The sequence below is a fragment of the Microplitis mediator genome, chromosome 8, assembly GCF_029852145.1.
Source record: "Microplitis mediator isolate UGA2020A chromosome 8, iyMicMedi2.1, whole genome shotgun sequence".
Taxonomy (NCBI): domain Eukaryota; kingdom Metazoa; phylum Arthropoda; class Insecta; order Hymenoptera; family Braconidae; genus Microplitis; species Microplitis mediator.
Window position 1 is genome coordinate 7,640,634 of NC_079976.1, and position 27,952 is coordinate 7,668,585.

Consider the following 27,952-nt stretch of genomic DNA (forward strand, 5'->3'; position numbering starts at 1 on the left):
GGAATAAGCGGATGGTAGCATGGAAGAGAGAGGAGTTGAGTATTAAAACTTAAGAGAAGAAGGTAGAGTAGAGGTGGTGAAGTTGAAGGAGATACGATTGCGCATGAGAAAAAGAGAGAGCTCAATGTTCGCGGGCAACTACTAACTGAGAGTGCATGAGACTGGTTTTTGACTTGTTTCTATTTTTTTTTTTTTTTTTTTTAATTTATTTATTTTATTTTTTAAAATTTTATTACCTGTGTCTTCATCCTTCCTAGTACAGAATCTAACTCTGGAGCAAATGACTGTGAGTTAAAAGTTTAAAAAGTTAATATTGGTTTAGCTAATTCATTCGCTATGCTTGTCTCTTTGTTAACTCATCAACTATTCATATATTTATATACATTATAATAGATATTTTTATTTTTATATATTTATTTTTCCTTTTTTTACATATTACTTAGTAATTTAAGATGCAGATAAAAGGAAAAATGATATATGTAATGAGTAATAATGGATGTAAAAAATAAATATATAACATATATAATAAATAAATTAGGTGATGTTAAAAGGAAGTGTAATAACGTATGAGCGCGAAACCTCTCATTTACCTCCTACTGCAATCGGCCAAGTTTAACAACGTGTTCAAGTATTTAAGTGCTTAAGTATTTAAGATTCTTCCTTTATTTATCATTATTTTTAAACATATATGTGTACACATATATGTCACTTTTCATAGCAAAAAAAAATTTATTTCATTTGTTAGAAGCAAAAGTTTGTAAATTGTTTTTTTTTTTTTTTTTTTTGACTGTTAAAAAATCGTGGGTGGTCTGGAGGAGACCCACCAGAAAGACAAAAACTTTCTCATGGTCTCTCAGTTATGATTTTGCGCGGGAATATAATAGAATGATTCATTAGAAATATATTTATTTTTTGATTGGTTTTAAGTAATTTTTGTTTTATAAATAATTAACGCGAGTTTAATAAATTTTTTGACGTTAATTGTTACTTTACGTATGACCGTTTTATAAGACTAATTTTGCAGGTTTTTATTTTTTGTTATCACTATTTTTAATTTTTCTTCTGAAATTCTAATGCTTGATTTGAATTCTGCATTGAGAAAAATAATATGAATAATATAAATATATATAGTGACAATGAAATATGATGTTGAATCAAGTAAATAATCGTACGTAATTTATAAAATGTACTTTAATTGTAGACATAGATATACATTTGATGCAGTAAGCATTTACTTGATTTAAGAAATTGTTCATTAAGTAAATGCATTTACTTGAATTCGCGAATTATTTTTCTCCGTGTAAAAAGTCACTTTAGAATCTTATGACGTTTTTGTGATTTCAGATGCACCGAAAAAAAAATATTTCTTAGCTCAAGAAACTTTTCACATGATGGATTGAAAACACAAATTTTCTGAGTACGAGAAAAAACTTCTTGGCGCAATTCTTTATACAAGACTTTAGTTCTTTGACCTAAGAAATGAATGATTTGTTGAACCAAGAAAAGATTTCTTGGCGCGAAAAATTCTTAGGGCAAGTAAAAATTATTTGCGCCAAGAAATATTTTTTTTTGTGTGCAAATTTGTAATAAATAATTTCTCCACGAAGATTTCTACTTTCCAAAAAGTTTATTCTTCAATTTTTCATTCTGAATTCGATTTCGTAAATTATTGGAGTGCATATTAAAAAATTTCAAATAGTGAGAATTAAAAAAAACAATATTAATGCCAGCTGATACAGTTAATTGTTTTTTTTTTTTCGTTTAGTAACCAAATGGAATAGTAAAAAGAAAATAATTTAGTTAGTAGGTGTGTCGTGACTGTCAGGTCTAACATAGTCGTTAGTAAAGAAACGACAAGAAAAAAACTATAGACGTTTATTTTTAATATAAGTAAGAAAAAGAGAAGATGATTAAGAGATGGGTCAATCAGATATGAAAACTCTTGTTCATTTGGATTTGATGGTATTGTCTACAAGTAGCAAGTCTACAAAAGATTGTAGGGACAGGTATATTTTTTTGACGACAGGAAGCATCTCATCGCCAAAGAATTCAAAACCTAATATATAGTATGTGTTCTATATGAGAAATACTTCAAAAAAACCTACTGGCGGTCTTTTGTGAAGAAATGTTTTTTTTTTTTTAAATCTTTTTTAGTTTGATGTCGCGAAATATGATTGTTTTTATTATTTCAAATTTTATTTTATTTACTTCACTAGTTTTTATTAATATCACAAGTATGCGCACACATTTTAAACATATTTGTTAATTAATTGATTAATTTTAATAAAATCTTTATCATAGATCTTATTATAGATTTTATATCGCAGGTTCACGTCATAATCATAAAAAAATTATTAACTTTAAATGATAAGATATTAAGTGTTTTTCAATTTAAAAGACCAATAAAAGTTCAGAATTAGTTAAAAATAATTTGTTATTATCCTTTTAATCGGTATCGACGAACTAATTGTTTTCTTGAGCTCATATCTTTTTAAGTATCTTTAATAAAAAGAATTTTATAAATTTAAAATCGTTTGAAAAAGTAACATTGAAATATAGTTATTTCCAAGTGGTCATGTCAATATTTGTTATAATTCAATTATTTATATTTGTGATTCATATAAAAAAATAAAATATAGCACCAAATTTAATTATTTAACATTTAGAGCCTACTGTATAGTTCGCAACCCCATGCAGGAGCTGCTAGAGTTGAACGACGGGGCTTTACTTAGCCCAGCACTGGGGACCTAGCTTTGGCACACCTATGTTGGCCCATGCTTGGCTCAAGATTGGGTACTCAGTCCTGTCCGTTACAATGATTACCCGGGATAACCAAGGCTTGTCAATTAAATGGCTGTTGAATCTTGGCTCAAAATTGGCAAGCTAAGGCTTGTCACTTGAGTATTGGCTGAATCTTGGCCAAAGACTGGCAAACCAACACTGAAAAAATTAATCGGTAGCAGCTACCGATTATTTTTTTCAGTGAAGGCTTGTTACTTGAGTAGTGGCTGAATCTTGGCCCAAGACTGGCGAACCAAGGTTCGTCACTTGAACGTTAGTCGGATCTCGGACCAACCTCGGAGGCCGAGCCTGGGTAGCCCAGTATTGTGCCAAGAACGGCCCCGTTGTCGATATTTTTTTTCCTACAAGGGGTACTTAATTGTAAAAATGTAATTTCTAAAATTAAAAATCGAAATAAAATGTCTTCATAACTCAATTTTATTCTTATTTTCGATAGTGGGAAATTTTTTTTTTTATGTTGATAAATAACATATATATATATTTATTGTTTCAATTTTTTTATTACTATACGTGATAAAAATAATATATAATCAATGTTTATGTAATTTTTTTTTACGTAAATTTGTATTTGGTTTAGAAAATAAATAAGACAGCGAAATATATAAAATTGAAATAATTAAACACGTGATAATGATTAAAGAGATAAATATTAGAAGATAGACATCAAGCAAAGCGACTTGCCACCATGGCATATCTACGATCGGTGATCTCAAGGCGTCAGGACCATTTCTTACTGCATACTCAATCCAATAAACTGCTGTATCTACTGCGCTCATAGGGCGATCGAGAAATCGCGCTGACTGGTACTTAGCAGCTTTTCTGTATACAAAAAAATTATCAATGATTTTACCATTGGAAAATTATTTCAAACTCATTCATTTTTATTTAATGATCAGTAAAATTTACTAGTGTAATTATTAGATTATTTAAATATAAAAAGTATAAGTAATTTACTTGAATTTTGGATTGTTAAGTACTTGATCGAGGGCAGTATAAATAGATTGTTCAGTTAGATTTTTGAAATCTAAAACTACAGCCATATTTCGTTTTATAAAGAAATCAATGTTAGCAGTTTGATCACCAAATAGAGGTATTCCTATCATTGGAACTCCATAAGTAAGAGCTTCTAAAGAACCCATGAGACCACTGTGTGTAATAAATGCTACAGTATTTTTATGAGCTGAAAAAAATGCATACGTAAAAAAAAGCAAACCACGAGAATGGTCAAATTTATTATTTCTTGTGAACTTAAGTCTGAGATCTGGTTATGAAAATGAAGAGTACGTAGTCTAAGATATGGGTTATGATTATGAAATATATACTCTTATCTGATATTGGTTAGAAAAATAGTCCATATAAAAGATAATGGGCAAATTAATGAATACCGAATTTAAACAGTATTAAAAGTCTAATAAATTAAGTACAAAAAAATCAACTGGATTTATGCAAAATTACTTTTATCGTGGAAATCACGTCATATTACTACAGATCAGCAGATAAATCGATAGTAAGACAGTCAGACTTGATTTATAACCCATTCCCTTATTATGAAATTAATTGATTGTCAATTACCTAATACAGCAACTTGAGGGATCCAAGACGATATTTTAACATTGTCAGGTAACCCAGGAAGTAATTTATCTTTGTTCCCTATTTTCATAAGAACTCTGACTGGCGCAAATTTTCTAAATACTGAATAAAATGCCAGCATTGTATTTTCAGGAAAGGTTTCAATATTAACCATTGAACCCAGTGTGAAATAAATTACTCCGGCAGTACTTTCGTTCATCCATTTTTCAAGATCCTTGAAAATAACCGAAAAACTTACTTCAGTCTTTGAACATATCCACTATCATATTTATTTAAGAACCAATTTATCTGATTTCGCTCATTTCATTCCAATTACCCTGACAAATCAAAATTACGATAACTTACTGAAATTTACCCTAATTGTAGCCAATTACGGTACCGTAATTTTTTCTAAATTTGGCAAGTTACCGTAATTTCCGTTACCTACCCCCCTCCCCCCCGTACTTATGCTAACGTTAAATTTCTATAATTTACCGGAATTTGGATTCACCAGGAAATACACACATGGACACACTCTCACGCATGCTCACATATACTAAGCAAGTAAATAAAAATATGTACTTAAAATTCATAGGATTTGCTCACCTGAGGCATAGCCTTATAATGTTCTTGAACATGCAAACCACCAACTTCTATTAAACCAGGTGTTAGTGGCCTAACTCCAGTTAAACTGTGAAAAGAATTCACGAGTGCTAACACAACATTTTTTTCCAATTCGTGTAACGGTGGAATATCTGGGCTTATGTATTTTCTCATTAGTGAATTTTGTACTTCATCAGTGTAATAGCGGAAACGTGCATTGTCAATATGGCTTTGGATGGTATTGTAGAAACGCTGAGCAAGGGTCATTGGATAAGAGTAATCGCTGAACCACGTTGGACGAAAGGCTGGATATTCTGGCTGACCTAATGTTTGGTCCAACCATGGCAAGTCAATCGTTGAACTTGCCATCACAACTGGTACTTTCAAAATATAACTTAGACCAAGATAACAATTTGCTCCAAATGACTAGAAACAATTTATCAATAAACACTACAATATATTCAATCGTAAATTAGACCAGTGAACCTTAGAAATTTTCGACTACTTCGAGTAATTTTGATCCTCTCTTAAGAGTTTATTTACTTTTTTTCAACTTCCCGCTATGAAAATTGAAAATTTTCGGAAAAAGGGAGTTATTGGTTTCGGTCCGATTTTCAAAAATCGAGTTTTCATCAGATGTTGACGTTTCGAGGTCCTAGAACGCTGTTTGACTATTTCCGGATTTTAGTTATGCATAGGTAAAAGCCTTTACCTAAGCCTCCACATCTTGTTTGTTTAGTCGAAGGAAAATTGGAAAGGTTCGAGTCCAAGCCGATGCAATGAAAACTCAATTTTTTTACATCGAACAGAAAACAATAACTATCATATCTTTTTAAGTTTTAAATTTTTTTGTAAGGAAGTAAAAACAACTTACTTCCATAACAATAAGATCATAAGGTGGATTATTAGGCGGATTTTTTATAATCTTTTGCACATCAGGAAGACCTAAAAACTCGCAGACTTTATTTCCACATACGTCAGCAATAATTGGCAATCCTGGACCATGATTCATAGCCGTTTCAACATCCCATTTATTAACATAACTTTCTGTAATTCCTTCTAAGTTAACTACGACACTGTAATTCTTTGGTGGATTTTTGAGAGGATACAGAGTCATCACATCAACCTGATGGCCTTTCCGCAACAATCCTTTGATGATAGTGTCAAACATCATCTGATGACTCCTCGATTGAAATGGAAATATCCCTAGTATTCTATAGGATTCCGATGGAATAATTGTTGCTACGAATAATAGAAAATACACCACTGATAGCTCCATTTTTTTCTACAATTTCTATTGATTATTCTTTCAAGTCACTGCTTTGTTCACTTAGTATTTTAAATATTATCGTCGCAAGATTACGAGTGATACTAAATCGAATAGTAGAATAATACAGTCAGCTCTTCATTAACTTCGAGAATGGAATATATCAAGGCTTAAGAAATTCAAACGTATAACTATAATCAATGTATGTTTATGTGCGACTAAGATGATCAATTTTTGAGAAGAATGGAAACTTTTAAATTATGAGGATAAAACTGTACAGAGATTCTATCGCCGATAACTAATGATTAGTTTTGAGCAGCTATCTTGTCAAGATAAAATCGAAGTAAGACGAAAAAATCTAAAAGATAAGCGAAGTTGCACAATCATGATTTTCTTATCGTGCTAGATCAAATTTTATTTAGTATATAATGCCACATATGAAAAGATTAATCACATTAGCACATTACGAAAAATTTCATAACGTCTTTATATAGGATAACTCACTTAATAAACTAACAAATGAATTTTGATATTCATTTATTCCATCAGTAAATCAATGCTCTATACAGATGCTTAAGCTTGTTTATAACATTATAACATAAATTAATAAAGAAAATTACACTTTTTCAACAAGTCAATGCAGTTTAACAATTTTTCAGAAGCTATCCATAATAAAAAATATGCTCAAGCATCTATAGAAATTTTTATCAAATGAAGCATCACCAGGCCTGAGAGTTCATCTGAACGGCAGTCGAAAGAGATTGAGAATCTTATAAATACCCGTATAGTAGAAGATGAAAGTATTAAAATACAATTTAAACAAAAATATTTTAATGACAGAATAATTAGCACTATGGAACATTTTCAAGTCTCCATGAGTGTGGTCATATTAGAATATTCTAATTTTATACTTTTTTTTATTCGAAATTTATTCTTGTTTTTCTACGAAAGTATATTCATTTTTTTTTAACCACTTCAATTCTTACTTGCTGTACATTTCTTTCAATATCAAAATAATTTTTTTTAGTTATCGTCCCCTATAGAACGATGCCAGACAAAAAAGTGTTCGTTTGACCGGTTGCCTTGAATGTGCATTCGATTCGGTGATAAAAGGTGGATCATATGTATCTGCGGAGGAACAATCTGCGCGCCCATGTGTATCTTAGCGGTGGATTCCGGAACTACCAAATATTTTTTTCGTAGAAACTGCATGTTCTATGAGCCTCACCTCGAGTTCAAAAAACGGCTGGACTAAAGTATATACATTTCGCTGAAAAAAGTAATTTTTGTCCGACGGAAAAAACCTACATCCGGAAATAGTCAAAATAGCTTTTTAGGACCTCAAAACGACAACGTCCGATAAAAACTCGATTTTCGAAAATCGAACCGAAACCAATAACTTCCTTTTTTTTGAAAATTTTCTATTTTCATGGCGGGAAATTAAAAAAAATAGAAAATAATTCAAAAGTTGACATAGTATACAGTTATTGATGATACTGAAGTTAGCCGACGTCCAATAATTTTTGGATTTTTTTTTTAAACAATAAATTATTGAAAAAAAATTGCATCTATAGTTTATTAAATTTTCTAAATGTGCATATTTTTATATTTTTTTTTTTTTTTTTAAATTAAGTCGTTGAAACAAAAATTCGAAAATTTTTAACTGTCTGCTAACTTCAGGATCATATTTATTGATTTGCTAAAATTTAAAAATATTTAATTTCTGCTCAGATCGTCTTTAAAAGAAAATACGTACAGAAAAATACATAGAAAAATAGTATTCGTCGGCTTATGTGAAAAACAGAAAATAACAGCAGGAATCTCAAGTCAGAAAATAAAGAAAATTCAATTACCGGTCGATGTTAATATAAAAACTCACATGCACCGTCTAAAATCACACACTACGCCCTCTGTTGTCGTAATTAACAACTACAACGCACCTTATTTTTTATCCAAGTTTTCTAATCAATATGACGTTTTCAGTAAATGTATAAATGTTCATAATCAAAATTGTCGTATGGGAAAAACACACGTCAGAACTTCTCAAGATATATAAAAATCTTAAAGAAAAATAACAAATGACCTTAGAAGTCTTAGCTTATATAAATGATACGTTTGCCAATTGAATAAATATATATTTTATCTGCATATAATCTCTTACTTAACCAGTCTTCTGAAACTAACCACACTCAAAAAAGGTAAGCGTCAATTACAATTACGTGTATGTATTTTTCTTAAATAAATAGAGTTAATTTTATTTCTCAATAAAAAATTTCATGTCAATTATAGAATATTTCATGTCTCATCTTATCATTTTTTTTTTTTCTTAAATATTTATCTATTTAAATTTTCAAATTATTTATTTATTAATAAAACGTGTGCGTTTTTTTTTTATTCTCCAAATTTAGGATATCGAAGTCTAAATAAACCTTTCACTAGACTTTTGTTTACTTTCCACATGTGTAATTTCTATATCTAAAAAAATTCATAAGATTTTTTTTTTATATCAACAATAGTATTTTTTTTTATCAGTAAATAATTAACGTAGAAATGACACGTATTGGAAGACATTAATGCCACGTCAATGACTTTAAACTGTCAGCTTATTTGTAATTACTAAAAAAAGTAAATGATAAAAAATATTAACAACAATAATTTCATAATTGCGATATAAATTTTTTGTTTTTTACAGATCAGTTACATTTTATTGTCAATCAGAAATACGATTTATAAAATAAATTGTATTTATTGTAATTATGGAAAAATAACTTATTATTTTTTTTCAGAATAGAATGAGGTCTACATTTATTTTAACGATTGTTTTAATAATCGTGCAAAATTCAGTTGCTCCACCTGTGAACAATGATGATGAGAAAAAGGAAGATGAAGGTCATAAATTCAAAGACTTTGAGGATCATGATTGGGAGGCTGATCCTAGAGGACCACCTCCAAAAGTATGTTATTTTATTGATATTTATTAAATTAATTAAAATTAGTTACTGAGTTTTTAATAATAATCATAGTAGTATTGTCTTAAGCAAATTACTTGACGAATATCCTTCAGATATTTTTCTACAGTAGATTTAAACAAAACTTGAAGAAGATGTATTTCATAAGTATACTTGCCAAAGATTTCATCAGCCCGTGTAAAAAAAATTCGTTCCAAAAAGATTCCAAAAAAGTTCCGCTTGTGAAACATCTAAAAATGAGACGGATTAGAACTTCGAATGAAACTTTTTTGGAACGTTAGTAATTTAGATGGTAAAAAAAAGTTTTTATGAGCAAATTTAGAGCCGAAAAAGGACGTTCTTGAAACTTTTTTGGAATTTTTTATGAATGTTTTTTTTTGTTCCATTTAAAAATTTCAAAAGTAGTGATTTTTGAATGTTTTGGAATGCCTTTTTTAGTCCATAAAAAAGTCAAAAGTGGTGATTCTGGAACTTATTTGGAATGTCTATATGAAATTCTAAAAAAGTTCCAAAAACGTCCTTACTCAAAATTTGCTCATAAACACTTTTTTTTACCATCAAAATTACTAAAGTTCTAATCTGTCTTATGTTTAGAAGTTCCACATGCGGAACTTTTTTGGAATCTTTTTAGAACGAATTTTTTTTACACGGCAGTACCAAAGCATAATTTTCTTTGCAATTTGAATAATTTTTATAAGTATACTTATAGACCTTTTAAGAAGCAAGAAAACATATTTTTTCTTATTTATCGTTTAAAGCTATCTATTTTAAAGCTGTAGCAACAATTATTTTTATGGTTCAGTAACCAGCTGCTAGTTGTCGACGCTGGCAAAATTGACCCCTACACGGGGAGTCAGGATCGAGGAGATTAAGATTCTTTTTAAAGACTTACGGAAATCTGTAGAAACATTCTGCAGCAATTCTTAACCAATATGTCTACTAAATATCAATGTTAAGTCAGAGTTCCTGCATAATTGCTTCTGATATCGGTTTTTTTTTTACTCCGAATCATTCTGAGCCCAACCCTGGTAACATTGTCTCAAGCAAATTACTTGACGAATATCTTTCAGCAAGTTTCTTACCGTAGATTTAAATAAGTCTTAAGAAATATGTCTTTCATAAGTATACTTGCCAAAAACTTGTGACAGTAGCGTTAACAGTTTTAAAAAACTAATAGCTGTTGACGTGTCAATATTGGAAATATTAAAGTTATTATCGTGACAGTAGAAACTGGTAATAAACAATCTTGTGAAATATGTAAATTACTAGGATTTTAAATATTTATAAGATAATTAAATTAACTCAGTATTAAAAGTAGCTGTCAGAAAATATTTATTATCCGCATTTAAATACTTGTTATGATTAATTGTAATAACAATAATTTTAAAAAATTACTTTTATAATATTATCACTGTTGATAGTCTAAACAATATTTTGTTTATACAATCGGGAATGAATACAAGATTATTATGCGCGTGGATCAGATCATTCTGAATCTCTTATTTACCACTTTTGCGGCTGTTATTTTAATTATAATTATAATAATAATAATTATTATCATTATTTGTTTGTTTAAATGCTCAGGGGTTATTCCCGGTAGTCCGACTCTAATCGAGGGCCACTTTTAAGCGCCATCTGTTATTGCTGTGATGCTTCATCAACAAAATGGTTATCAAGCGCATAATGCCAAGTTTCATTACTTGTAACTTGTAAGCAATGGAACTTGGCCTTATGATCAGACAGCGCGATCCGAGGATATCAGCCTTCTGCATTCGCGAGGCCAACAATTCAACTTGCAACGGACAAGTTGGTATTTAAGCTAACGCAGATACAAAAGACTGTTTCATCCCTCCAAGGACGCATATAATCATAACAAAATAACAAATTAGATCTTGATAATAAAATTTAAGAATACTTGATACAATTGTCGATATTAATGCATCAATACTACAATATTTATTGGAATAAAACTTAACTCTCTATCTTTAGAAAAAAATTTTTTTTTAATTATTTAGAAAAATTGTATAGGGAAAATAGCAAAGCATTTAATTTAACCCTTAACCCGTCAGCACTCTCGTGTTTTTTAGTGTCTCGCTTGCACGACAGCGACATCCTATAAGTTAAATAGTGTCCGGTGAGCAAAATGCTCATAACAGAAGTGCTGATGGGTTAATTACTCACATAGAGTCAAAACGCATATAAGCAGCATGTAATTTTCTTAGTGCAAGTAATTAACGGTTAATTATTATGAATTTACAGTTTGATCTTCACTATCAAGAATATTTAAAAGAAGTCGTTGACTTGTTGGAGTCAGATCACGATTTCAAAGAGAAATTGCGGAACGCTACTGTAGAAGACCTTCAGGTAAAGTCTATCAAAACTAAATTAATTAAAATCTGTTTTAGATTTTGATAATAAATTGAAAATATTAACTTTTTTTTTGTATTGAATATTATTCAGACAGCTAAAGTAGCGCATGAATTGAAGTTCATTGATTACAATATAAGAACTAAATTAGATGAACTAAAAAGACGTGAATTAGAAAGAGTCAGGCATTACGCAATAAAAGAATATGAATTGACGAATAATATTACGATTACTGCTGATCATATGGATATGCACAATCAGCATACATTTGAAGTTGAAGATTTGAAAAAATTAATTTTAAGGGTAAGTACTGATCATTTTTTATTTTTTCTTATTATCCCGCTAACGAAGTTCAAAATTTAAAAACAGATAAATAATTAAGTTATTGAGTTTTCATATGATATCGATATCTTGTTCTTTAAAACTGTTATTATTTTCCTCGTTTTCTCTAAATAATGTATAATAAACACCATAATATTTATCGCGATCTTTGCCTTTGAAGCTCTTTTTAATCGCTGCAAGTATTATTTTAATCGGGTTTTTAGCTAAAGAAATATCGAGAAAAAAAAAAATACTGTTTTTTAAGTTGTTCTCGAATACTCCATACCCCAATCTTAAAATTTCATTAAACTTATCGTCGAAACAAGATTTTTATCAAAAATAATCTGAAAAAAAATTTCTTAAATTTCTTGTTCATAATCAATTTTGAATTCTAAATTTTGTTACATTAATATCACACCGAAAAAAAAATTTGCTATCATAACAAAAATCAAGATTACGCAGCTATTTGTTATGATAACAAAACTATCTTGGTTAACGCAACGAAGTGACATTTGTTGTGGTAAGTAAAGTGAAGTTGCTGTTGTAACAAATGATATGTGTTGAGTAAAAATTTTTCAAACACGCATAGAATTTTGTGCTTTAATCAGGTGAACAATATCATTAAGAATTTATTAAGAGTTTTTTCTTTTTGACATAAATCGCGTTTGTAAATTATGGTTAAAATATTGAACGTTATTTATTTTGAAAAATATACCAATATGTCTAAGTATAGCTAAGGGCGCCTTGAAGAAGTGATTTTTTTGACTGAAAAGAATATATCAAGAAGCGATAATATCTTAGGAAAAGTAAAATTTTCCCGAGTCAAGAAATTTTTTTATCTTAAGAATTTCTTTCTGTTCTAAAACAACTCAGATCTATCTGAAGAATTCCTGGTTGCAGGAAGCTTTTTTTTCCATCTAGTACATTGCTAAGGTTGATAGTCTGTATTTGACATAGTTGTAAACGTGATGCTTGGCCCAATTTGGACAGACAGTTATTTTCCAGATAACAATTGTGAACAAAGTTTTTTGAGTTACTTTTTTACTTAATTACTAATTCTTGCAAAATTAGTAATTCTTAATGATATTGTTTACCTAATTAAAGCACAAAATTCTATGCGTATTCGAAAAATATTTCCGCAACACATATCATTTGTTAGAACAGCAACTTCACTTTACTTACCACAACAAATGTCACTTCGTTGCGTTAACCAAGATAATTTTGTAATCATAACAAATAGCTGCGTACTCTTGATTTTTGTTATGATAGCAAATTTTTTTTTTCAGTGCAGAATCATCAATTTTTTAACATTTTTAAACTTCCCGCTAAGAAAATTGAGGTTATTGGTATCAATCCGATTTTCGAAAATCGAATTTTGAACTGATATCGACATTTTTAGGTCACAGGAAAGAATTAAAAATTTTAATATTCTATAACTTTTTGACGGATTAATCGATTTAGATTTTCAAAGCGTCTAATCAAAACTTAAATTCTGTGATTAATTGAAATCAATACCAATCAAGAAGCTCGAAACAACGGGAAATTTTAGGGCCGGATCTTAGGGTCAGCCATTTTCTATATTTTTTTATTAATAGGTCCCATGAAAATTTTAGTATCACATTCAATCTCATATTATTTTCGTGAAAAATCTATTTCTATTTCGGCTGTTCGATGTCTTTTTTTTTCTTTTAACTCTTAAAATAAATATTTTTTTTGTAAAGGCAACTAAAGATATGACAGAACAAGACAGATTACGGCGAGAAGAATTCAAAAAGTACGAAATGAATAAGAAATTAGAAGAAGAAAGAAAACTACAAGGTGGTAAATAAAATTTTATTTAATAACTTAAATTTTAAATAATTACAATAAAATAGTTTTTTTTATAAATTTGTATTATTTTATATTTCCTAGGATTATCTGAAGAAGAGAGAAAGAAATATGTTGAAGAACTTGAAAACATGAAAAAAAAACATCAGGATCATAAACCAGTAATATATTTTCTCAATAATTTCATGTAGAAAACATAATAAATTATGAGTTATTTAATAAATAAATTTATTTATTTAAGCTGAATCATCCAGGAAGTAAAAAACAATTAGAAGAAGTATGGGAAAAAGAAGATCACATGGATCGTAACGATTTCGATCCAAAGACATTTTTCTTCATGCACGATCTTGACGGCAATGGATTTTGGGATGAAGACGAAGTAAAGGCGTTATTTTTAAAAGAGTTAGATAAAATGTATCAACAAGGAGCACCTGAGGACGATTTAGTTGAGAGAGCCGAAGAGATGGAAAGAATGAGGGAACATGTGTTCTCTGAAACTGACACGGACGGCAATAGACTTATTGAGTAATTTCATTATTTTAATTTATTTTTAGTCTTTAGATTGACATTCGATCTAAAGGCCAAGTCAGCCATTTTAAGCTGCCGACTATAAGAAAATACAAATATTTATTTATTAACTTACAAGTAATTAACTTGTTTTTTGTTAATTAGTTATCAAGAATTCTTGAAACAAACACAACGTAACGAGTTCGAAAATGATCCTGGCTGGAAACCAATCGACGAACAAGAAATTTATACACCTGATGAATACGAAGCATATAAAAAAGAACACGAAATCAAAAGCCAAATTGTAGAGGGTTTGGTGAGTTGATATTTTAAATAACTTTTACTTGAGTTTTTGGTTTACAAATAGACAAAAATATTACTAGATTGTGATAATTTTTTTTTAGTAGAGTATTTATGATTTTTTGTTTTGGTTTTTTTTATACACTTCCAAAGCACTTGCAAGTGTAATTATTTTGCATTGAAAATGAATATCCCACAGCTTAAAAAGTACACTGATAGAAGTATTTATTTAAGCCAAATAAGATTTATTAATAGTTAATAAACGACTTATTTGAATAAAAAGAAATGACACATGAAGTTAATTAAGAAAGGTTATGACAAATAATTCATAGAACTATTTAATTTAATTTTTTTTTTTTTTAAATAACATATAATTAATTTGAACTGAGGATAAAAATTATTATACAAAATATATAAAAAAGTAAATATTGTAATAATTCTCTACTAAGAATCATACTCATTCCATTCGAGGTTATAAACATAAAGTGGCACGGTATCCAAATATTGCAGCGATGTTCACTCAAATATGAGATATATTAACTATTAATAAATCTATATTTGAGGCAAACAAATACTTATTTCAGCCAAACAATGCTGAAAAACTGTTTCAAATAAATACATTTATTAATATCAAATAAATACTTCTATCAGTGTAATAGATTATTTTTTTGTTTATGAATTAACCTTTTTATAAAATACATTACGTAGTAATTAGAGTACTCAATAAGCTTGTGCACTTTGTTTTTATTTTGTTATTATTTATAGTCACCACCACAGCCCGATGCCGCACATAATCAACAAGTAAGTATGGATTTTGTAAAAATTAGCTGAGTTTGAATGTTAAAATAATAATAAACTTGTAAATTATTGCACACCTCAAGCGCGAAACCGCTGAGTTTGATGTATTGACGCTCGATTTTTTTAAAGTAGTTACACTTTTTAAAGTATATTACAATGTTGAAACTTAAATCATCGTATAGAGAACTTACTAAGGAATAATTATAATACAACATACAGTTGGTTTCTTAATATGTTAATTTTAAATGATACTGAAATTAGCTGACGTCTGATAATTTTTGGACTTTTGTAGAAACGGCAAATTACAAAAAAAAAAAAACAATATTCAAAAAAATTGCACTTATAGTTTTTTTAATTTTCTGCATGTGCATATTTTTAGATTTTCTTTTTTTTAAATTAAATTGTTGGAATAAAAAATCCGAAAATTGTTAATTGTCTGCTAACTTCAGGATCATTAATTTCAAAAGAAATAATTTTATTAAGGGAGCCCTGAATGTCAATTAATGAACAGATTTCTTGTAATCACGATAACTCTCTTTTAAAACGACTCACGGACCTAATTTTTTTTTATTAGCGTTAGTTTTGGCGAATACAAGAACCCTATCGCAAATCACAGCCCAACTCTTTTTGGTTTAATTTTAATTAATAAAAACTTAAAAACTTGTAATTCACGAAAAATTTAGCTGCCATTTTTATTTTTACTATTGTTATTATTTTTTTCCTTTTTTCTCCGTCAACTACTAGTAGCAGCACTAGCGTAGTAGGATTAAAAAGAAGAGCGACATCTAAAACAAAAAGGCGGGATATTTGAAAAAAATTAAATTAAAATAAGAAATAAATAAGTCAAATTAATAATTTAATAAAAGCAATGATTAGATATAAAATCAGCGATTGAGGTGCACTTTTGAATTTTCAAAAACTTTTTAAAATTTTTTGATAATTTCTACTACTAATTGGTTGTATTAATATGTATTTTTTTAATGTTCATTGAATAGTTCCCATCGCAACCAGTTCAACAAGACCCCAATCAAGTTCCGCAATATCAGCAGCCACCTCAGCAACAACAACAGTATCAGCAACCGCCACAACAACAACAACAGTATCAACAACCGCCACAACAACAGCAGTATCAACAACCGCCACAACAACAACAGTATCAACAACCACCGCAACAGTACCAACAACCACCGCAACAACAACAGTACCAACAACCTCCACAACAACAACAATATGTTCAAACTAATCAGATACCCGTCCAACAACAATACCAAGGTCAAGTTCCTCAACAACAAAATCAACAATACGTACAACAAAATGTTCAACCCAATGTCAATCAACAACAAAATATCCAACCTAATGTTGTACAACAACAACAACAACAACAACAACCAAATGTACAATTAAATCAAAATCAACAAAATAATTTGAACCAACCGCAACAAAATGCTATCCCCCAAACAAATACTGTTTAAATTTAATTTGTTGTTTAAATTTCATTTGTTACAATATTAATTTTACAAATTGATGACATTTATTTTTAATTTTTAAACTGTTGAATTAATTGATAAACTAATAGACGTGTGTGAAAAGTGTGAATTAAAATAAAATAAGAATAAATATATTACTATTCGAATCGAATTTTTGATATTTTTTTAAATTTATTGTAATATTTTTGAATTATTTAAATTTCGAAAGTTCGATTCGAATTTTATTCATTAAATTTTTAACTCACATGTGATAAATAATAAAAAAATTTTTTAATTTAACGACAATTTGAATTTTTCCGATTATTCGAAAACTTACGAATACTTTGAATTTTTCAAATTATTAAAAATTTTAATTCCATTAGAAATTTTAATCAAATATTGACCCATTTTCTATCCTGTATTTAAAAAATTGAATGCCTATTTATTTTTGTTTCATTTATTAAAATTATTAATTTATCAAAGATATTTATACTTTTGACTTTTGACCAACAAAAAGTCACAACTTAAAATTGCCATTAAATAAAAATTTTTTTTGATAAATAAATATTCAATTCGATACAAATAATTCGTAAGTTCCAATAATTCGCATCCTACAGACTGAACTATTCTGCATTTTTAAAACAGTCTGAAAATTTCTTATTATTTATATTTTTTCTACATAAATATTTTATAAAAAAAATATTTATTTCCCAATTGTTTAAAATGTTTTCTTATATATCCAATTGTTCCAATCAAAAAAAAATTTTGTTAAAATTAATTAGAATAATAGAGTAAAAAAAATTAAATAAATAAATTTAATTAATCAAATAGGAAAATTATACATAGTATTTTTTTTTTTTATTTTCCTTTATAATAAAAAAAAGTCTATTTGAAAACAAACTCTTGGTTGTTTACGTAATTTATTTATTTAAAAAAACGTTGCTTAAAATAAGTTTAAATATTAATTAATAATTATAATTTGTTAAATTAAAAAAAAAATGTTAATAATTTCTTTCGCGCCGGAATTGAAAAAAAACTGTAATAATAAAATAAAAAAAATTAGATATAAAAATTTTAAAATTTATTCAACATAAATATTTATAAATAAAAATATGTAAATATAAAAATAATAATTAAGTAACTAAATATGTTGTGGATAAATTAATTAAAATTAGAAAATTATTTTGATTTCTTTTAATTTTTTATTACATTTTATTTAGGATACGGTAAAAGGTATTTATTTTTTTTTTTTTACATATATATATTTATATATATAGGAAATAAATGAAATAATAAAAAAATGTCATTTCTTTCTCATATTTATTATTATTGCATATTGTTTATGTTAGTATATTACTTAGATATACGTGCCAAGTAGCAACTTAAATTTATGATTGCGTGATTCTGTTTTGTATTTTTCATAATTAATTTTTTTTTTTAATTTATTATTATTATTTATTATTTATCCATACAAATAACGGGTAAAGGTTTGTAATTTAATGCTTACGTCAATTATATATAGAGCTGTATTTATAAGTAATTAGCATATTTCGGTAGAATGTCATTCTTAAATTTTATCTTCAATGATAAATAAATTAAAATAAAAAAAAAAAAAATAATTAACAGCAGGGAAACCAGCAGATCTAATCATCCGCATGTGCGTATTTTTTTAACTTAATTATAATTATCAACCGTAATTTTTTTTTTTATTAAGAAAATAAATAAAAAAAAATATTAAATATTTATTATTATTTTTTTTTTATTTTTATTTTTTTAATGTAAAAATTTTTTCACGACAAGTTTCCGAAGTCACATTTTTTATCCAGTCAGAAATTACACGCTAACAATTTAAATAACAAATTTATCTATCTACTGAAACGTAATTATCGTTTTGATTTATTAATTAATTATATTTATTAAAAAATTAAATTATTATTATAATCATAATAATAATAAACGAGATTTAATAATAAGGTATTGTAAAATTAATTACTTAATTAATAAAACGATCGAGTTTTAACGAAAAAAAAATTAATAATATTAAATTAAATTATTTAAAACTATACTATTTTTTAATAATACTGAGAGCTTCTTTGTGAGATCGAAATTCATTTGAATTTCTTAGCACAAGTTCCCTTAAAAAAATCCATATGGGAATCCAGCCTAGATTCCTATGGGGGTTCGCATGTGTCGTTTTCGGATGGATTACTATATGGTTTCCTGTAGAAATATTAATCTGTTCCTTTATTCATATACGCGTTTCTATAAAAAAAATCCATGGGGGATTGCATAGAAACCCATAGGAATCCATATAGGAAAGTATGAATTTATGGGAGAATCTATAGGAATCAATATTGGAGTGCATGGATTTATATAAGAATCTATGGGTATTTGGATTCCCATATGGGAAATCCACATAGGATTCTATGGGTACCTAGATTCCCATGTAGGGAACCCCATAGAAAACTGTAAGTACTCGGATTTCTATACAAGAAACCTGCGTAGAAAACTATAAGTAGTCGAATTTCTATGAAGGAAACTCATAGAAAATTGGAGGTACCTGGAATAGTCCATAGGAAAACCCTATAGAAAACTGGAGGTACCTGAAATCATCTATAGGAATCCGCCATAGAAAACTGGAGGTACCTGGAATAGTCTGTAGGAAAACCCCATAGAAAACTGTAAGTGCTCGGATTTCTATACAGGGAACCTTCATAGGAAACTGGAGGTACCAGCAATAGTCTATAGGAAATCCCCATAGAAAACTATAGGTACCTGGATTTCCATATAGAAACAGCATAGGAATTTGCATACATGGATTTCTTTATGGGAAATTCATATGGAATTTGGGTTTCTATAAAAGTAATTTTTTTAGAATCCGGGGTATCTGGATCTCTATGTCTAGCGTCTATTGATACGCGCCTATAAAAAAAGAACAGATTAATATTCCTATAAAAAAACATATGGGAATCCATCCGAAAATGCCATATGGGAACTCACATAGGAATCTAGGCTGGATTCCCATATGGATTTTTTTATAGGGGTATCTATTATTAAAATTTTTTTTCTTTATATTGTTTTTTATTATAAAAAAAAATATGATCACGCAACAGAGCTCTCGACGAGGACATTTTTTTTATTTTTTTTTTTTTTAATAAATAAATATATACATACATACACATATATGTACATATATATGTATGGAAATAAATCTTAATAATTACAAAAGTAAACAAGAGATTCAATGCTTAAATAATTGCTTTAATATTAATAGTTAAGCATTGGAATATTTTTTTTCTTATTATTTAAATAATAATAATAATAATAAATACAATTAATAATACAATTTTTAAACCTGCCTTACAATGCTGCGTCTTTTTTTTCATTTATTTACAAGTGATACATTTTTTTTAAACTTAGAAAAAAAAACTATTCAGCTTTAATTTAAAAAAAAAATATTTTGTGCTACGGATAATTGTTGGTCTTTTAATAAATTTAAATCTGATCTCTAAAAATTATTGAATATATCAGAACATATGTGAATCCTACTAATGAAATATTACTATAGTGTTTTAAGATAAAACTAGGATGTTTATTTTGTTGTTATAATTTTGTTTTTTTATTTTTATTTTTCTCTACATTTTACTATAAGTTGTAGTTTATTGTAGCGAGGGGGAAAAAAGTAAGCGAGTAATTTTTAATTATCATTTTCTCTTTCATTCTCACACACTATTGTGTTTATTTATTTTTCTGATTATTATTATTATTATTATTATTAATATTATTATTAGTATTATTATTATTATTGTGCATTTCTCACTTGTTACTATCATTATTTATTTTATTATTTATTTTTCGGCAGCCAGAAAAATTAATCCATCATTTAATTACAAGGCTAATTGTAGCATTTTATTATATCATATTTTTTTAATTACTTGGCTTTGATGTTGAGTCTTTTTTTTTTTTAATCATTTGAATCGCTAAAAATTTTGGTATTATTATTAAATAAAACTATTTATTGTGATGTATGCAAATTAGGGGTGTGCGAATAGTTCGCGAATCAAACTATTCAATTCGAAATTTCGAATTTTTTAAATATCGAATAATTAGAAACTTTTGAATTATTGGTAAATTTTCGAATTTCAAAACTGAATTATTCGTAAATTTTTGAATACAAAAATTTTTTTTAATGACTTAAAATTGTAAAATTTTTTCCAATATTCAAATTTTTGTCAGAGATAAAAAATAGTCGAACTCCATTAACTTGGATTCCATTATCTCGAAACTTCCCCTGAATCTTGACCCCCACTACGAGCTACGCTGTCTCCCCGATACTATACATTTGTATGTCTTTGTCTATATTTATCTATACATCATTCATGTAGTTGTAAGAGCGCATGCGTTATAGTTTTCACTTAAGGAAGAAGGGGCATCCGTTAACTCGGAAATTCCAAGAAATTTCCGCTCCTCCGTAAACAAACCGTCCGAGTTAATGGAGTTCGGCTGTAGAACTCAGACACGAATTTGAAAAAAAAATTATTCTTGGTTCCTTTAAAAACTAAACTCTATTAACCCTTCAGTACTACTGTGTTTTTTGTGTCTCGCTTTCACTACAGCGACATCCTATAATTTAAATAGCGTCCTGTGAGCAAAATGCTTATAACGAGAGTGCTGACGGGTTAAACAAAAATTGAATTTATCAGCTGATCAGAATTTTCTCGATAAATTTTAAAAGTTACAAATAATTATAAAATTGATTTATAAACTCGAAAAGTTACGAATAATTAAAAAATTATCGAATTATTCGATTCGATTCGATCATGAAACGCACCCCCGTTATAAAAACGAAATTTAAAAAAATTACCAGCAAAATAAAATTAAATAATTTGATATTTTTCCATGAAAATAATTTTTTAATATTTTACTCAGCAATAACCATAGTATCAATAAAACACATCAATTTATATATAATATATATCCTTTATATATTTATTATTCCACGTACTATGTCATTATCATCAGCATTACTAGATATTTATTTTTGTCACTTAAAATTTATGTATGTAATATAGGTATCTTTTGTCTTTTAAATTCTGTTCACAATTATATCAAAATGTGAAAATGAATTTATATTTTTATTTATATTACTTCATTATTCAATTATTAAATAAGTTTATCATTACCATTATTATTATAAATATTATTATTTTTGTTCACAATTCTCGCTTAATTCATTTATCATCCCCCTTAAAATTTTTTTGTTAAATTAAAATTGAACTTCCTACAGACATGCCATTCAGGGTATTACCGGTTATGGATTTATCCAAAAAGAATTTTATTTATTATTGTGTCTTTTATTTTTTAATTTTTAAAGTAAACCATCAAGAAACGTCGAAAATAATTTTGAAAAATTTAACGACGTATACAACTGCGTTTATTTTTTTTTATTACTCTGCATTCATTCTTAACCCACCCACACATTTTTTTTTTATTTAAGGAGGGGAAGGGGTTTGAGATACAAAAAAAAAGTATATTTTTGAAATTTTTTTTTTAGAGTACCATCTTCATTAAAATTCTTAAAATTTGTGATCTTATTAAGAATCATTCCAAGAATATTCTGCCGAATTTTCATAAAAAAATATTCAAAAATAAGCCGGTGGTAGCGGGGAGAGACGAGTCACCTCAAAAACAAAAGTCTCCATGCCGTAGGCAGGATAGCTCACGACTGCTTCATCTGAATAAAAAATAACTACTTATTTCTTAATTAAACAAGAGGAACAATTTTTGGCAAAAATCAGAGTTTTTTCATTGCACCTTTCCCAAAAATTCAAAAATGAATATTTTGTTTATTCCTTCGTTCAAATCCAAAATAAACTTGTGTACTAAAGAAATCTGTTTGGTTTTTTTATTTCAGATGAGGCAGTCATGAGTTATCTAGCCTACGGCATTGAGACTTTTTTTGAGGTGACTCGTCTCTCCCCGCTACCACTGGCTTATTTTTCAATATTTTTTTATGAAAATTTAGCAGAATATTCTTGGAATGATGCTTAAGGGGTAACGGTAACCGATTTTTAACTAAATTTAATTTACGGGCAAATACTGAAAACCTAAAATAGAGAATCTTTAGCATTTTTTGAAACCTTAATAGAAGCCCGGGAAAAAATACTTAGATTTGATCATGTCTGTTCATGTATGATCCTACATGATCGCATATACGATCATGCATGACGTTATGTATGATCATGCATGGTCATGTATGATCATGCATGATTGTATATGAGGTTACGTATGGTCATATCTGCACTCGAATAGCGGAAAAATGGTCAGACATGATCATATCTGTTCATGTATAATTATACATGAGCTCATATATGATCATACATGAGCATGCCTAGGCTAGACAATTCTCATTTACTCTATGAGTGCAACAAAGAAAGTCCCGTTTATTTTTCTGAGTGTGAGAAAGAGGTCCGGTAGCGTATCCGCTTAATAATGTCACAAATTTTAAGAATTTCAATGAAGATAGAACTCAAAAAAAAAAAAAATTTCAAAAATATGTTCTTTTTTTGTATCTCAGACCCCTTTCCCCCTTTAAACGGCATATTGTGATTTGGATTTTTTTTCTTTTCATTTAAAATTTCAGGTTTTTTTAATGAATTTTAATAATACAAGATTTACCTCAAGATTTTATTAACACGAAATTTTCAAATTCGCTTACTGGTCACGATCTACGGGACTCTTAATTTTTTTTGGAAGGCACTTACTACTTTTTTTTTTCTTTTTTAATAAATTATTTACTTGATTATTATTTTTTTTTTTTTCATCAATCGTACATTCAAACTCACGTCTCTCGTACACTCGCTCGCTCGGTCTCGCAATTTTAATTATTTCATTTATTCTCTCTCTAAAAATTTTAATTATTTTATTTATTTATCTCTCGACCCATGAAATTTTATTTCATATTTATTTTAAGTTTGCTTATATATGAACACATTTAAGCTTAAATTGTATAAATTTTTACAATGAATTTCCTTTCCGTTTTTTTTTTTTACAAACCGGAAGTAAGAAATAGTACGTATACAATTTTGTATATTTTTATATGAAGGAGATCGGTAGCCAGTGAATTATTATTTTTTTTTTAATTTCTATGTAATAAAGAACGTCTCCTTCGCACTTTTGGTAATGTTACAATTATTATTATTATTATTAAAATTTTTTTTTATTTTTTGAATTTTTTTTTTCGCACAAAAACGTTTGTATCAAGAATATTTATTTTTAAATATTAATTACCAACTGTGCTAATTGGAACGAATTATTTTTTTTTATTCCAAAAACTTTTTTTTATTATTAAACATTAGTCCAGTATAAAAAAATTAATATTTTTACACAAATACTGGAGTAATATAAAATAAGTTATGATTTAAGAAAATATTTAAATGACCGAAGCGCGCGAGAACTTTCTTTTCAATTCCTAGACACAAATGGGAAAAGCCAAAAACAACATTTTCTCTGAGATTTGTTTTTTAGATTTATAATTTATTTTTTTTTTGAAAGGCCACTTCGAATAGTGTTTACTTACACCCACTAGAAATTTATTTTTTATTTTTTAATAATTATCAGACCGTTCGATAGCACGAAATTTAAAAGAGTTTATCAGATCCGAGTGATCGAGAATCCTAAAAAAAGGTCCTTATAAATTTTGAAAAATACCACGACCTTGATCATTTTAAAAATAATTTTTATAATCCAAGAAAATAAAAAAAAAATTATTGCAAGAAATTAAAAACATTCACATCACAATTTTCCATTTAGATTCACACCTACAATCTTAAAGTTTTACCTTAAAATTCATCAAAGATCCAGTCTAAATTTTATTAAAAATTTTTAATTTAGTGATTATTTTATTTAAGTTTTTTTCATTTATTTATTTCCTAAACCTTATAATTTTTATACTTGGCATACCCCAAATATGGCAGGAAGGCAATTTATTACACTTAAATAATTTTATTTTCATCTACATCAATTTTTCGCACCACATTTTTAATAATAAATTTATTATTTTTTTAAATTTTATTATTCACCATTTTTTTTAAAACTTCTTTTTACAAGACAGTGACAAATTTTGTACATTTTTTATCTTTTAATACAAGTAGCAAGTGAGATACTGGCATTTTTAAAATAATATTATATTTTACAAAAGTCAACGAATAAATTTATACATACATAAGAAACTTTAATTCAGTTTAACCCTCTGTCCGCCTTGCCGTTGCGTTTTTAATATTGCAGTGTTGCCAAGTATCATAACTATGATTTTTAAAAATCAAAACCACATGAACTTATACGACTAGTCTAGTCATGACAATTATCATTTTTTTTTAGAATTTTTTTACTAAAAAAAAATTATTAAAGAAAGAGATGAATTAAATGAACTGGAAATGGGTCGCTGGTGATAACTGGCAACACTGCATTGAAAATCCAAACAAATTTAACGCTCGTCCTGGCGGATTCGAATTACAGTAATTTACTGTATTCGAAAGAATTACCGACAGTTACGGCAATTTTCCCGGCAAACTTACGGTGAAATCACTGCAAATTGACGGTAACATTACGGCATTTTACCGTAAACGTGCAGATTTCCTGCAAAATTACGGAATTTTACCGTAAAGTGAAGTCGTTCACCACAGTAAAAATATCATAAATTTCGGTAAATTACAGTAATATGCGGTAAGCTACCGTAAATTTCCGTATTTTTCCGTATTCTACCGTAAAATGCGGCAAATTTGCAGTAAAGAACGATATTTTGCAGTGAGTTACAGCATTTTTACGGTAAAACTACGGCCGATTTACCGCAAATTTACTGCAATTCTGCGATATTTTACGGTAGAAGTGCAGTATCTGTCGGCAAAAGTGCGGTAGTTTACCGTAAATTTGGGGTACTATTGTGGTATTTCATCGTAAACCTGCAGATTCATCGCATAATTACGGCATTTTACCGGAAAGTGTTCCACTGTGTTACGGTAAAAATGCCATAAATTTCAGTAAAGTACATTAATGTGCGGTATTACACCGTAATTTACCGTATTTTGCTGCATTCTACCGTAAAATACGGCAAGTTTTCAGTAAAATACAGTATTTTACGATAAAATACGATAATTTACCGTAATTCGGATTCGCTAGGGCGAGTTTACTCACGTTAGCGGCAAATCGTTAATTTTCTCAGGTTTTCTAACAAAAAAAATTATTTTATATATATTTAAAAAATCAGAAAAATCAATATCATTTATCCTTTCGCTACTAAAAAGTATCGTAAAATAACTCATTACATTTCGAAAGACTAGGAAATTTATTTTCTTCTAAATGATCTTTTAATAAAAATTGCGGCGCTGCGCTCATAGCGCGACGGACAAAGGGTCGATAAATAAAATTTTATTTCAATTAAAAAAAAAAACTAATTGTTTAAAATTTATATTTTTATCTCGAGTTGCGCGTGTCGAATTCCAATGTATATATAATTAATAAACATTTTATGACTAGAAAATCGCAGGCAATGTCATTGCGTTTAATTCACCATCATTGTATGCAAAAGTTTACCAACTCCGTCCATTAATTAAATTTAATATATGAGTAATTTCGACACACGTCACTCCAAGGATAAACTTGTACGTCAATTATCTCATATTTTGCTTCACATTATATTATATTTAAATCCTTTCATTTCCCTCTCTCTCTCACTCTCTCTCTTTCATTCTTATCTTGCAAAAGGCTGTGATAATTTTATTATTATAAATATTATCATTATTATTTATTACTAATCTTGTTATTTATTTTATTTAATTTTTTTCAAAATTCCCGCTATAACATGCAATCGATTCTTATTAAACTATTATACATTTGGCATTAACATATATAATATGCATACATCAATTACGTGTTAGCTATTATTTATTTACTTTTTTTTTACTCGCAATTTTGCTATCACGACAAACTAATTTATTATAAATTTTTCAAATTTTCATTCATTTTCTAAATCCACGATCACGATAATTTTGGCGCACATTGAAGTCCACAATATATTGACTAAAATAATAATAATAAATAAATTATGTTTTTTTTTTTAATTAATATCTATATATAATTATAATAATAATTGTTTATATTTTACACCATCTCTTAATCAGAAAAAAAATTTATTTTTTTTTTCGATAAGTAAAAAGTTTTCAACACTCGGACGAGACAATAACTCTTTGCAAGGCTCGCTCGCTTTTTTGATTATACACTTTCCTTATTTATATTTTTTAAATTTTTATTAATCAAGGCCCGTTTTAAATTATGAGTTTATCACCATTTGTCTTCTTGTGTAACTTCACTCACAGCATTAACATTTTTTTTTAAATTTTAAAAAATTACGTTAATTTTAAAACCAAAGCAGTCTCACTCTTATGTTAATCATTGAGTCGTCGAGATTGATGGAATTATTTTTAGCAAAAAACCATAAAAGTTTTATTGCGATTAATTAATTAATTAATTAACAATAATAATAATAATAATAATCATTTAATTAAGATTACTGTTCACTACGAGAGTCAGTTAGCGGTTCTAGTTTAACCGGTACTTTGTCTTTGTCTTTGTGTCCATGCTGACTTTTAACCAAATCGGCGATGTCTTCTTGGAAGATATTATCAGGTCGTGGGCTTATGTAACTACGTTGTGGCTTATAATGCATTCCACTTATTGCACCTAGTCCACTTAGACCACCTAGTCCACCGATACCGATTCCGACTTCAACACTACTCGGTATGTGAGCGGGGTCCATTAATGGCGCGAGGGGACTCGCCAATGGGCTGCCTTCCATTGGACTTTCTGGTGGTCCACCGGACCCAGGACTTGGCAGTCCGAGCATCAATGGGGAGTTTCTGTTATTGTTGTTACTTGATCCACTGTTATTATTCATATGATGCTGACTGACTTGGACAGCCGCTTGGAAGTTTGCCGAGAGATTTGTTGCTACCATATCGTGGGGGTGGGATTGGGCAGCCGCTACCATACTGCACATTTGGTGTCGGAGACCTAAAAATAATTTTTTTTTTCTTCATTAATTTGATACTTTTTTTTGGTTTTAAAAAGAAGGTTTTATTGTCAAAGGGCTGGGGGATACT

General features: G+C 28.1%; 3 protein-coding genes across 11 annotated transcripts in view; 1 reads left to right on the plus strand and 2 right to left on the minus strand.

Moving 5' to 3' along the window:
- Positions 1-3,263: 3,263 nt before the first annotated feature.
- On the minus strand, positions 3,264-6,546 carry LOC130672799 (UDP-glycosyltransferase UGT5-like). The gene is made up of 5 exons (XM_057477540.1): positions 5,849-6,546; positions 4,978-5,400; positions 4,375-4,606; positions 3,757-3,982; positions 3,264-3,621 (listed from the first exon to the last, which is right to left on the minus strand). The coding sequence occupies exons 1-5, from the start codon at positions 6,251-6,253 to the stop codon at positions 3,333-3,335; spliced, it is 1,575 nt and encodes a 524-aa protein (XP_057333523.1). The 5' UTR covers positions 6,254-6,546; the 3' UTR covers positions 3,264-3,332.
- A 1,681-nt stretch (positions 6,547-8,227) lies between these two features.
- LOC130673529 (nucleobindin-2) lies at positions 8,228-17,110 on the plus strand. 4 transcript variants are annotated; one of them, XM_057478557.1, is made up of 10 exons: positions 8,228-8,439; positions 9,033-9,195; positions 11,470-11,574; positions 11,671-11,880; positions 13,620-13,719; positions 13,810-13,886; positions 13,967-14,250; positions 14,398-14,548; positions 15,298-15,333; positions 16,326-17,106. In XM_057478557.1, exons 2-10 carry the CDS (start codon positions 9,034-9,036, stop codon positions 16,800-16,802), a joined length of 1,602 nt encoding a protein of 533 aa, XP_057334540.1. In that variant the 5' UTR covers positions 8,228-8,439; position 9,033; the 3' UTR covers positions 16,803-17,106. The 4 variants fall into 4 exon arrangements, with proteins under 4 accessions (XP_057334540.1, XP_057334542.1, XP_057334539.1 ...); XM_057478556.1 differs by having other exon boundaries at positions 8,229-8,439; positions 9,028-9,195; positions 16,326-17,105; XM_057478558.1 differs by having other exon boundaries at positions 8,229-8,439; positions 9,028-9,195; positions 13,620-13,716; positions 16,326-17,104.
- A 4,912-nt stretch (positions 17,111-22,022) lies between these two features.
- Positions 22,023-27,952, minus strand: part of LOC130673528 (protein bric-a-brac 1-like) — a 261,506-nt gene continuing 255,576 nt past the window's right edge. For all 6 annotated transcript variants that reach the window (XM_057478550.1, XM_057478554.1, XM_057478555.1 and 3 more), the window contains one exon: positions 22,023-27,863. In XM_057478550.1, the coding sequence (XP_057334533.1) occupies positions 27,361-27,863 (503 nt within the window). In that variant the 3' untranslated portion in view covers positions 22,023-27,360. The remainder of the gene's footprint in view (positions 27,864-27,952) is intronic.

Coding starts and splice junctions, on each gene's coding strand:
- LOC130672799 (XM_057477540.1), bottom strand. CDS start 6,253: ATGGAGCTATCAGTGGTGTATTTTCTATTATTCGTAGCAACAATTATT. Junction 5,401..5,848: donor ATGATCTTATTGTTATGGAA/GTAAGTTGTTTT, acceptor AATTGTTTCTAG/TCATTTGGAGCAAATTGTTA. Junction 4,607..4,977: donor ATTATAAGGCTATGCCTCAG/GTGAGCAAATCC, acceptor GTTATTTTCAAG/GATCTTGAAAAATGGATGAA.
- LOC130673529 (XM_057478557.1), top strand. CDS start 9,034: ATGAGGTCTACATTTATTTTAACGATTGTTTTAATAATCGTGCAAAAT. Junction 11,575..11,670: donor CTACTGTAGAAGACCTTCAG/GTAAAGTCTATC, acceptor AATATTATTCAG/ACAGCTAAAGTAGCGCATGA. Junction 14,549..15,297: donor GCCAAATTGTAGAGGGTTTG/GTGAGTTGATAT, acceptor TATTATTTATAG/TCACCACCACAGCCCGATGC.